Genomic DNA, 12,627 nt, shown 5'->3' on the forward strand with positions numbered 1-12,627 from the left:
TCCTCTCAACTCACCAGCACTGCATTTTCACTTTTTTCTTTTTTCACTGTTGTCAATTTTAGAATGCCTCACTTACCTCCAGCATCTGAGGGAAAGCTGAGCGCTACTTTGCGCGACCGGGAGGGCGCGACGTTTAAGCCCCACGAGCCCCGCCCTCACGTCTCGCCCCGCCCCGATCCTCCGCCTACGGCTCTCGGCTCAGTCCTGCTTCCGACACTAGAACCCGCCCCATCCCCGCCTCCGTCCCCAGGCCCCGCCCCTCTCCCCGCCCCAGGCCCAGAGCTGCTCTGCGCATGCCCGTCCGGGCGATTTGTTTTTCACCCCCCGCCCTCCCCGGGAGGAGTTACCGGAAACAAACTTTCCCGGGGAAGATGTGGCGATCCTCTCCTCCCCAGAAGCCAGTCAGGTAAAGCCTCCCCGGCCCTGGCACCCCGAGCCCTGCCTGGCCCGGCCTTGATCGCGGCGAGGCCGAACAGATCGCTGGCCACGTATGACCGGCGCCTTTTGGCTACTTTTTGCTGAGCCCCCTTGCCCACCCTCCGAGCCCGCTCTCCGGGCGCTCACCTCCCTTGGCCGCTCGCAGGGTCCCTGGGCCTTCGCAGCTTCTCCCGCCAAAGACAGAGCCGTTTGTGGCTATCGTGGGTGCACACCCCTCCCCCAAGGGCTTCCCTCTTCCGCTCACCCGGTCTCCGGAGTCCGACGTCAGGGACTGCGAGGCCGCGCCAGGCAGCTCAGGGTTCAAGGTCGGGATCTTGGGTCTCAGTTACGTAACCTCTCTGAGCCAGGACGTGATCGTGTTTTCACCTTAATGAGAAAAGCAAGGGAAGAAGGTGAGATGAGCCCATGCCCAGAATGGGGTGGCTGCTACTGTTGGTGTTTTTATGGCGATTACCCCAAGGACCAGCCCCCTAATGGGGACGTTTTTGCAGACTTTTGCTTCTGCTGGTCCCTCTGGTCAGTTCTGGGCGTCTCTTAAAAGCCATACTTTTAAGTAGTCCCTCGCATTCCCGGTAGGGACAGTTTCCTTTTCTGGACGCGGGCTTGTGTGCACGGGATGCGCCCTGGAGTCTCCAGTGACAGCATTCCATTTCTCTTTTCAGGCCATTTGGTCGCTTTTGACATCCACTGCTGTTACCCAACCACATTATTGATCATCCTGCCTCGTAGAAAGAAGCAAAAAATAGCAAACATCTCTGGCAACAACTGCCTAAGGACTGAGACATTTATGATAACATGTTGCCATTCCTTGGACCCTGAGTGTCAGCCACAGAACCATGTCATTTAATCATCACAAATATCTTCAACATGTCACAGATGAGGAAAGGGGGGCTTGGAGAGGTCGTTCCTAACACTTTGAAACCAGTTCTGCCTCACTTAAATACCCGATCTTGCCCCTTATGCAGAACTGCCCTAACCATAGAAAAGTTAAAATCAAACTGTTAGTTTCTAGGGCTGCCATAACAAAGTATCCCAAACTGGATGACTTAAAACAACAGAAATGTATTCTTCCACAGTTCTGAGGCTAGAAGCTCAAAATCAAGGAGTCAGCAAGGCCATGCTCCCTCTGAAGGCTCTAGGGAAGGACCCTCCCTTCCTGTTTCAGCTTCTGGTGGCCCCAGGTATTCCTTGGCTTGTGGCACCATCACTCCAATTTCTGCCTCATCTTCAAATGACCTTCTTCCCCATATATGTGTCTCTCTGTGTCGTCTCCTCTTCTTATAAGGACACCAGTTATTGGATTTAGGGCCCACCCTAATCCAGGATGATTTCATCTCGAAATCCTTCACTAATCGCATCTGCAAAGATCCTGTTTCCAAATACCATCCTGTTTTCAAATAATGGTGGTTTTGGGGAGGGGACACTATTTAACCCACTTCACAAACCAGCAATAAAATACACCTGTCAAAAGGACCGAAACAGACCCATAGTTATGGAGCCAGGGCATCATTTGTGGTTATAAATCTGAATACTTGGCTTTTACGAAGTCACAGGTGGACCCAGCCATCTATGTTGTAACAAGACCTCTGGGTGATTCTGTTGCTGCTTAAGTTTGGGAACCACTGTTACAAGGCATTTGAAGACAAGGGTTTGATACTGTGACATAAGGGCCAGGTTAAGAGAAAGTTCTTAACCTTACGATGGTCTAACCTTACAGTGACTTGCTCTGCAAACCTGTCTTCCTGAATATTATTATGGATTTCAACACTGAGCTATTGCACTGTTGAAAGAATATTTACCATTACTTAAAATTCATTTAGCTTTTGAAGTGAACTCAGATACGGAACTGTGTTCTTAGTAGTTTTTTGTCTCATTTTAGCTTGCCAACAGTCACGTGATTTGGGTATTATTACTGCTGCCATATTATTAAAAAGTACACTGAGACTCAAAAATGGTAAATGCCAGGACACACAATGAAGCAGAAACACTGTCAGGATTAGGAACTTTTTTTTTTTTAGGAGTATAGATGCTCTACAATATTGTGTTAGTTTCTGCTGTACAATGAAGTGAATCAGCTATATGTATATGTATATCGCCATATCCCCTCCCTCTTGAGCCTCCCACCACCCCCCATCCCACCCGTCTAGGTCATCACACAGCACCGAGCTGAGCTCCCTGTGCTACACGGCAGGTTCCCACTAGCTATCAGTTTTACACATGGTAGTGTATATATGGCAGTCCTAATCTCCCAGTTTGTCCCACACCCCCCTTCCCGCGCTGTGTCCACACATCCATTTTCTATGTCTGCCTCTCTATTCCTGCCCTGCAAATAGATTCATCTGTACCATTTTTCTAGATTCCACATATATGCGTTAATATACGATATATTTTTTTTATGACTTACTTCACTCTGTATGACATCATAACTCTGGTTACTAAACTGTTTGGTTTGTTTCCATTTTAGGAACAGTTTGATAGATGACGCTAAGGCCCGCTTAAGAAAACATGACGTTGGGACCAAATATTCTCACTTGTTGTCTAACAAATGTTCCATCCTTTTACCGTTGTTGGCTAAAGAAGGAAAACTCTACCTGTTGTTCACCCTTCGGTCAGAGAAGGTAGGTGACAAAAAGGCTCCTTCCATTAAAGTCTCAGGACATGCGAAAACCCCAGGAAGTGCTGTCACTGGCACTTATTCTGAGGTTCTAGCTTCTCAACTGTACTCTCAAAATTGTGATGTTCGAGAAGTACATGAAGCCACAGGATAACAGGGCTGTTTTGGAGAAGTTTTGGAAAGTAAAATAAGTAATTTAGCTAGCAAGTAATTTAAAATACTTTTAGGCCGGGGTTTCTTATCCAGCCATTGGCATTTGGGCTGGATAATTCTTTGTTGGTGGAGTTGCCCTGTGCATTATAGGATGTTTAACAACATCCCTGGCCTCTACGCACTACATGCCAGTAACACACACACACACGCACTCACACACACTTTTGTGACAACCGCAAATGTCTCCAGACATTGCCTACTGTTTCAGCAGGGATGGGGAGGGGATAAAATTGCCCCCACTGAGAGCCACTGTTTTAGACTACTCCCACCCCAGGTATAATGTGAAAATTCTAGAGCACTGATGTTGATAGCCTGGGCCCTAAGCTGGCTGCCTATGTTCGAATGCAGTCTTGTTGAAGCTGTGTGACTTTGTCCTAATTAATTACCCTCTCTGTGCTGTAATGTCTTCACTTGCAAAATGAGGACAAGCTATTAGTACCTGCATCATAGGGCTGCTGTGAGGGCTCTACAGGGTAACAAATGTAAAGCACCTAAAACAGCACTGGCATTTGGCAAGGATTCAGCAAGTCTCAGCTGTCACCATTAGTGTCATTAGCACATGTGGCCTGAGTTTTTACGATAAATCGTTCCACTTTAAAGAAATGTTGGGCTTGGGAATGGAGTTCCCCTGGGTACACCCCTGGGTACTGTCACTCTCCCCTGCTATTGGGGGTACTTGTGAGGAAAAGCTGGGGAAGCAGTCATTTCAAAGTTATCCTAGTACAAAAAACAAAACAAGCCACAATAATGAGAAAATAGGCTTTGTAAGCAGAATAAGAAGTATCCCTTGGGTGGGGTCAGGGGGAAGCTGAGGAATCAGCTGAAGTTTTTTGGGTTTGGGATTAGACATGTGTGGGTTCTCTGTGGTCTGGGTCTGGCAACAATGACATAAACACATGAGATGATGAAAATCCAAGTTCCAAGGGGGAGGTACTCAGTGGGAAGCAGGGACCAGGGTCTGTCCCCAGCTCTGCCAAAATCACCAGAGAAGCACTGAAATATATTTTTAATATTATCAGACAGACAGACAGTAATGTAGAAAATCTAGAGAACCCCAAAATGGGTCTCGGTTTCACTCGGAGTTGCTTTGCCTATCGATTATTATGTAAGAATCATCTTAGACCATAAATTCTGATGTGAAAAGGTCACACTTTTTTTCAAAGAAGTATTTCAATCTAATTACACCTGACTTTAGGCCCTATTTGGCTGTGGGAGTAAGAAATTCCCTGAGGCATTACTGCAGCTGTGTCCCTCCCTGGAGTCATATAAGCAGGGCCCCAGGAGACAGACAGACAGACAGATGATAGGTGATAGATAGATGATAGATAGACAGACAGACTGATAGATGATAGATAGACAGATAGATGATAGATAGATAGATAGATAATAGATTATAGATAGATGATAGACAGATAGATGATAGATAGATAATAGATTATAGACAGATTATAGATAGTCAGATAGATGATAGACAGATGATAGATAGGCAGGCAGATAGACGATAGATAAATAGACAGATGATAGATAGATGATAGACAGATGATAGGTGATAGACAGATGATATAGATAGATAGATAGATAGATGATACACAGATAGACAGATGACAGGTGATGATAGATGACAGATGATAGGTGATGATAGATAGATAGATAGATGATACACAGATGATAGATTATAGATAGATTATAGATAGATAGATGATAGACAGATAGATGTTAGATATATAGATGATAGATAGATAGATGATAGATGATAGACAGAAGGACAGATAGATAGAAGATAGACAGATAGATGATAGACAGATGATAGATAGATGTTAGATAGATGATAGACGATAGATGATAGGCAGATAGATGACATAGATGATAGATATATATATATATGATATATATAGATACAGATATCTGATATATATATATATATGATATAGATATAGACATCAGAATATATATCTGTATCTCAGAATGTATCTATATATATACCTGAATCACTTTGCTGTATACCAGAAACTAACGCAACATTGTAAATCAACTATAGTTCAATGAAAAAACATATTAAAATTTTTTTTCTTAAGGGTTAATTTTATATTATGTGAATTTGACCCCAATTAAACAAACACTTTAAAAAATAGTCACTTCTAGAACTGTTCTGAGGACTCAGTGAAAAGAAATCCACGTGAAGCAGCATGAGAACATGGTAAGCACTCAGTAAAGATTATTGATGACATTGCTGTTTTCATTCTCCTTTTGTTCCACTTTTTCTCCTCATCCATGTAAATCTGTTTGTGTGTGTATGGTATCTTTGGAGGGCAAGGAGAGAAAAATCAGAAGTGAGGGTAGTTCTCCAAGTTCATTTTTTAAAAGGATTCAAGAAAAAAAAAAAACTTTACTTTTTGGTCGCATTCCCACTTATTACCACGAGTGTGGGAATGGTCTCTGGCACAAGATAGAAATGCAGCGCATACTTGGTGAATGAGTGAACAGTAGCAAACTTGGAATCACACACTGCAGCTCTTTTCTTTCCATATCCAGCTGAGAAGGTCACCTGGAGAGGTCTGCTTTCCTGGAGGCAAGTACGAACCTACAGATGCGGATGACGTGGCCACGGCTCTCCGGGAAGCCCAGGAGGAAGTGGGGCTGCATCCTCATCAAGTGGAGGTCGTCTGCCGCCTGGTACCAGTGCTGTTTGATGTAAGGCTTGGGATGGAACTGGGTTTCCTAGACTCTCATGAGCTCACAGTGGCCAAACATGACCCTCAAGAATGCTATACTGAGTCAAGAGACTGGTTCATGTGTGGACTTTGCCCCTTGTGAGCTAAGAGGCCTTAGGTAAGCCCCCCTTCCTGAATGGGCCCCTTCTTCCCCATCCAGAAATGAAAGGGCTGAACTCCATCAGTGGTTTCAAACCAGGTGCTGTGGAACCCTGCAGATGCCTCAGCATTGTTTCATTAACATTCAGTTCACATTTATTTTTCTCCAGTATGCATTTATTTTGAGAATTCTCTTGAAACAATAATACACACTTGAGCATACCAAATTTCAGCCCCTCGGAGGCCACCAGGGTATCACTTTTGCCCTAAGGATACTCATTTTTGCACATACCGTGCAACCAAGTTTCTCCATGTCACATTAATTGAGCAGTATCCTGAGATCACCAGGAAAGCTGTTTAAAAACAGTTACTACTTGTAACTGCATTTCTGTGTGAAGCAGGATTTCCTTGATAGTATATACCAAACAAACAAACAAACATAACAACAAAATGAATCCTGGGGCTGAGATAGCCAGACCTTATTTCATATGCACTGAACACAACAATTTCGTTGTTGTACTAATTGACTTTAGAAGAAGTAAATACTAATTGACTTTAGAAGGAGTAAATATGAAGTTGGATAACAGCGTCGTTTTATCAGTATAACATTATTCATATAAACTTTTAATTTTAGAACAGTTACAGATTCACGGAAAAGTCACAAAGATATCACAGAGAGTTCTCGCATACCCGTACACGGGTCCCCCCATTATTGACGTCGGACATCACTGTGGTACATTGGTGACAACTGAGAAACCAATGTTAGTACATTACCATTACCTAAACTCCACTCTTGTCTTTTACTAGTTTTTCTACTAATGTCCTCCTTTCTGTCCTGGATGAGATCCGGGATACCATGTTGTGCTTGGTTGTCATGTCTCCTTATTCTCTGATCTGTGACAGTTTCTTAGCCTTCCATTATTTTCATGACCTTGACGCTCTTGAGGTGTACTGGTCAGGTATGTTCTAGAATGCTCCTCAATTGGGGTTTATCCGATATTTTTCTCCTGGTTAAGCTAGGTTTATGGGCTTGAGGGAAGAATATCACAGAGGTGAACTGTACTCATCACATATCAGAGGTAGGTGTAAATTTTTTTATGTTTTAAATAATATCGGGTTTCCAGGTGAATTTTTATGTCAAAGGAAGAATCCCACTGATACCTAAAAATTAGAAAACCAGATCGCCCTTTATGAAGATCGGTGGTGCTGAGATATGTCTTAGTTGGGTCCATTTTAAAAATAGAAAGGTCACCACTCAAGGGAGATTTAGTTTGGAAGAAGCTAATGGCAATAATGCATCCTTGATGAAAAAGAAATGAGACAGAGAAAAGGAACATGGGATTAGGACAAGATACGTGTCAATTACTTCCTCTTCAACTATGTTTTCTACTGGGAGCCCGTTTCAGAGGATGTCTGCAAATCCCCCAGCACATCTTAGGGATTGATTTTAGAACTCTTGACAAAACACATAATGGTTGTAAGTTCCCAAAGTGAGAGTAACTCCATTTCCAAGGTCCCCAGGAGCTACTGAGTTCTGCCCTTGAGGGGAGAGGATACAACAGTCTCCACAGGTGTTTATGGGTCTTCAGAAGATTTCCGTGGACCAGATGCTCCCGGAGCAGGAGGTTTCTAAGATGACCTGCTCTTGATATAATGCTGATCACATCAACGAGAAATTAGAATGAACAAAGTCTTTCAAGAAAGGTGTACTGTGTTTAGAAGTGCTAGTGAGGGTCATTTTGTTTTTTGGACCTTGCAGATCTTTTAAATGTGCTACCAAAATGCCATTTATTTAATGCTTAGAAGCATAATCTAATCCAGTGGTTCTTAACTGGGGGTAATTTTGTCCCCCAGGGAACACAGGGCAATGCCCAGAGATGTTCTGGGGTGTCATTGGCTTTTACCCACACCCGGCGTTAACCCTCCCACGCCTTCCAGCCCCCAACCTGCTTGTCCTTTTGTCATACACGTATGAACTTCTCTCTTCAAAGGCCTTGGGGGACAGTTCTCCTTTTTCTCTGTACATGGCCCATACCTGCCAGTCTCGATCCTTTTCTTTGCATCCCAAAGGCCCAATTCCTGTAACATTTCAGTGGTGTATCCTGACTTCCCGGGATGTTTCTAATAGCCTGCAGCTTCTTCCAGGGGCCCTAAAGGCTGCCTCACCCTATGCCCACAGCAGAAGCCTGTCTCCATGGCGTTTCAACTCAGCAGATGGCCAAATTCAGAGTTTTATGGGTCCTAGGATGTCTGCCACGCACCACCCTTTATTCCCCTGCCAATTCAGACACCTGTGTTTCTAGAGACCGGATGTCCAGAGATGCTGCTTCATCCACAGATTCCCACAGTCTCTCTTACTCTTCTAAGCTTGAACCATGTTAAACGTGCCTGACTCTGCATCTGAAACATTCAGTCTTAAACCATGATCTCCTTTTGAGGCTTTGATTTTTTTTCCCCACCCATTTTCTCAGGCTCTGACATACCAATTTAAGGGCTGGCACTGCCATGCAAAGTCACTTTCCATGCACCTGCCTAACAAGTGTGGCCCTCAGTCCTCGGGAGGGAATGAAATCTGAGCTGCAGCTGGGAACTCTCCACCGTCGTATTTGAGCCACCCGCTAGTGTGCCATCTTGGAGATATGGTGACACGTGTTTGATAGAATTTGAGTGTGTGGGCAGCACGCCCGTGGTTGAATCCTGGTTTCTGCCAAGTGTTAGCTGGATGTGACCTTGGGCAAGTTTTTTCTTGTCCAGTTGCCATTGTTCAAGCTTCCTCGTGGGCAGGTTGTTGTGAAGAATCAGGGGGAGGGTGTTGGATTCTAGAGAAGGTTATGGTCTTTGAATGGAAATAGCAGCCACGGATGCGTGCTGAGCAATACTCCAGGCTCTGTCCAGATGCCTTCTTAGTCATTTCAGGCCGTGTTTCTGATACACACACCAGCAGCTTTCTTCCAAGACCCGTGCCCTTGGACTACTGGAACCGCTTCCCCTGATGCACAGAGAGCCAGCACTGCCTTGATTTACTTCCAGCTGGGCCGTCCTCAGCCAATGACTGAGCGGCATGAAAGCCCAGCCCCCTCATCTCGTGGGACAGACTCGAAGGTGCACTTTACACCCCGCAGGCCCCCACGGCGTCCTTGCCTGGCTCCCCAACTCCCCGTCTTTCTTCCCCGCACCCTTCCTCACCACTTCTTTAAGAAATCACTTGCATCTGAGTCTTCATCGCAGAGGCCGCCTTTGGGGAACCCTGGGACAGAAGAGGCTGAGCCTTCACACAGGGCCAGGCACAGTGAGTGCTGCTGCTGGAACAAAGCCTCTGGCCTCTGGCAACTCATGACCGCAGATTTCCCACTCTAAGGGTGTCTCAAGTCTGTGCTCCCATTCTCCTCTCCTGGTCCACATGTTGACTTTTCATCATTACTTGGGTTAATGGTCTGAGTCATCACTGTTTTTTTTTTTTTGGCTTCACCACACGGCATGTAGAATCTTAGTTCCCCGACCAGGGATCGAACCCGTGTCCCCTGCACTGAGAGCGTGGAGTCCTAACCACTGGACCACCAAGGAAGTCCCAGTCATCACTGTTCTTAAACATGCTTTAGCTGTCCTTCCTCAGAATTTTCCACAGGCCTGTTTATCCTCCTATAGAACCCCAGCCTCACAATGTATCCCTGGATTTTCCCACCCACTTCCTCTTAGGAGTTCTCCCAGGAATTCCTGATTCTTCCTACTTTCTAATTCAAGGTCATGCAGCCCTTATCAGCTCCTACACTAAACTCCAGGCCTCCCCCTCAAGATTTTCAGTAGTATCTTTCAGTTAACGGCACCCTACATTCATTTCAGCACAGTAGTGGTTGTAAATAGAAATCCCCCCCCACTTATAAGCATGTATGTAAAACAGTATATATATATACACACATATATATCTAAAATTTCCCACAAGTGGGAACATGCCACAATTAATATGATGTCGCTTTTCTATTGGTAAGATGGCACATACTTGTCTATACTGATAAGGAAAGGTGTCGATCACATTCTTTTCAAGGGCTGCATAGTACCCCATTATGTGGATATAGTCGTAATTGATCTACCCTAAATACCCATTGAGCAGTGATAACTTTAGTTTGGGACTATTGCAAATAATGCTTCAGTCTTGTACGTTTATCTTTTCTCACTGGTAGGAATTTATCATACAGATGTACCCACACAAATGCAATTTCAGGGCCAAAGGGAGCACATTTTTATAATATTACTAAATCTCTGTTCCAAAAGATTGTACCAATTTATGTTCCCCAAAAATATCATTTTCAGACTCATCTGAGATGCTGCCTCAGTTAGGGCAGAGACCACTCCCATTTAGGGGGACATAAAGTTTACTTTGGAGCAAGTAAACTTGCTTAAAAACTTGCATAAAACTTGCATAAAACTTGGAGCAAGTTTTATGTAACTGACTGCTTTGGCCTGTGAGCTTAGCTCATGTAGAAGTGGCATGCTTTTAACCATGCTTTTTTTGAAACGGTATGTCTTCACTTCTCAGTTTGTATCTTTTGTGTTTTGCTTTCAGAGAGATACATTGATAACCCCTGTTGTAGGATTTATAGACTCCAACTTCCAGGCCAAGCCTAACCCCGATGAAGTTAAGAATGTGTTCCTGGTGCCTCTGGAATATTTCCTGCATCCCAGCGTCTACCAGCAGAATCACCTGACACGCGCTGGTCATCATATTATTATTCACTGCTTTGAGTACACGAACCCTGAAGATGGTGTGACTTATCATATCCGGGGAATGACTGCAAAATGTGCCTTGTTTGTTGCCTTAATTATTCTGGGAAAAAAACCCTCCTTTGAGGTTGAATTTAATCTCAACGATCTGATGTCATCCTCTGAAGAGTCTTTACTGAAGCTTCATAAACGTGCTACAAGCAAGTTATGATTTATGAGACCAATACTCAAATAACTCTCTAAACGGTGTTTGTGTGGGCTTTTCCACAGAACAACAATAATGCCAGCTGTTGGAATTTGACAGGTACGAATGTTTCCTGCAATATGAGGGTAAAAACCTTGCCTTTTTTCCAGTTCCCCTCTATTATCTGAAAAAGCAAAAGTCTTTCAAAAGTAGAAAAATGGGGACTTCCCTGGTGGTGCAGTGGATAAGACTCCACACTCCCAATGCTGGGGGCCCAGGTTCAATCCCTGGTCAGGGAACTAGATCCCACATGCATGACGCAACTAAGAGTTCATGTGCCACAACTAAGAAGCCCACCTGCCACAACTAAGACTTGGTGCAACCAAATAAGTAAATAAAAATAAAAATTAAAAAAAAAAATTTTTTTTAAGTAGAAAAATATGTTTATACTGTTGCATAATTTCACCCACAGTATATCTAACAATGCTTTCCTTACACATGTAAGAAAAAGGGTCAGGCACATAGCAGGCACTTAATAAATATTTGTTAAATGTATGATCTTGTGGCGTTCATCTTGTTTGTAGGAGGTAATACCTCTATCTGTTGTTACATGTGACAGAAACTTCTGCCCAGCCATCAAAATCCATCCTCCTTTTCTTATTTGGCAATAGCGTTGAATCTGAGCCCATAGCTGCCCAGGTAGAAACAGCATTACCTAAGTTCTGGTGCAGTTAAATGTAACTCTGAAATTTAACTTAAGCCAATGGAACGTGAGTGAAAATCGTTCTTGCAGTCATCTCCAATTTAAGGGACAAGCCAGATTCCCTGGATTCTCTTTCCCTTTTCCCTGATTTATCTGCAACCCAGCCTTGACTACACAGATGAAGACAATTCCTGCAGGAAAGTTAGAGCCAAAAGATGGTAAGAGCTTGACTCTCTGAATGAGTCTGTGGAGCAAAGCAACCCACCATCCTGGACTACTCACTTGGGACTGTTACATGGGAGAAAAATAAAATTCTGTCATTTCTGCCACTGTAATGTGGGGTCACTGTTACAGCAGAGCTGTAGCCCTAATAATACACCATAACACTTGAAAATGGTTGGCTGGATATTCGCCCAAACCTGAGGTGTTGCCAGCAATTAGAATTCAGGATGGTCTGCGTTTAACATATGAGTTCTGGGACGTGCACAGGACAACTTTAGGTGTTGGTGGGGTTTGGCAGTCATCATCCAAAATAACTGAAATGAAGGACTATGACAGGCCTGCAATCAGGAGAGATAACATTATCTGTCTTAACATGATAGCAGAAAAACACTGATTTCAAGCACAGTCCCCAAATCAAAAGCCAAAGAGACACACATTCTGAACCGCGTGCCTTGAAATCTACCACATCTTAGTGGGCATCACCATATATCATGCTTTAGAGTTCGCAGGGGTTTCTTCGTTTAATTACGGTATCAGCCGTCCTGCACCGGATCAGGGGGGGCCTTGAATAAAGCCACATAACCTCAATTGTACGATGGCACGTTCCCATCTTCCTGAGTACTATTAGATTTTTAGAAAGCCAGACCATTTTTAATAAGACTGTGTTGTAGCTGAAAATGTGATGCCCACAGTAAACTCATCAGTCAGCCATGCAACTGTCCAT

At 44.0% G+C, this 12,627-nt stretch overlaps 1 protein-coding gene across 2 annotated transcripts; it reads left to right on the plus strand.

Annotated features, from left to right (window-relative positions):
* The first annotated feature begins 293 nt into the window (after positions 1-293).
* NUDT7 (nudix hydrolase 7) lies at positions 294-11,533 on the plus strand. Of its 2 annotated transcripts, XM_060289564.1 has the most exons (5): positions 360-406; positions 1,515-1,619; positions 2,903-3,056; positions 5,798-5,956; positions 10,637-11,533. In XM_060289564.1, exons 1-5 carry the CDS (start codon positions 372-374, stop codon positions 11,003-11,005), a joined length of 822 nt encoding a protein of 273 aa, XP_060145547.1. In that variant the 5' UTR covers positions 360-371; the 3' UTR covers positions 11,006-11,533. The 2 variants fall into 2 exon arrangements, with proteins under 2 accessions (XP_030719137.2, XP_060145547.1); XM_030863277.2 differs by lacking the exon at positions 1,515-1,619 and having other exon boundaries at positions 294-406.
* Positions 11,534-12,627: the final 1,094 nt, after the last annotated feature.

Source organism: Globicephala melas, chromosome 19 (genome assembly GCF_963455315.2).
Source record: "Globicephala melas chromosome 19, mGloMel1.2, whole genome shotgun sequence".
Lineage (NCBI taxonomy): Eukaryota > Metazoa > Chordata > Mammalia > Artiodactyla > Delphinidae > Globicephala > Globicephala melas.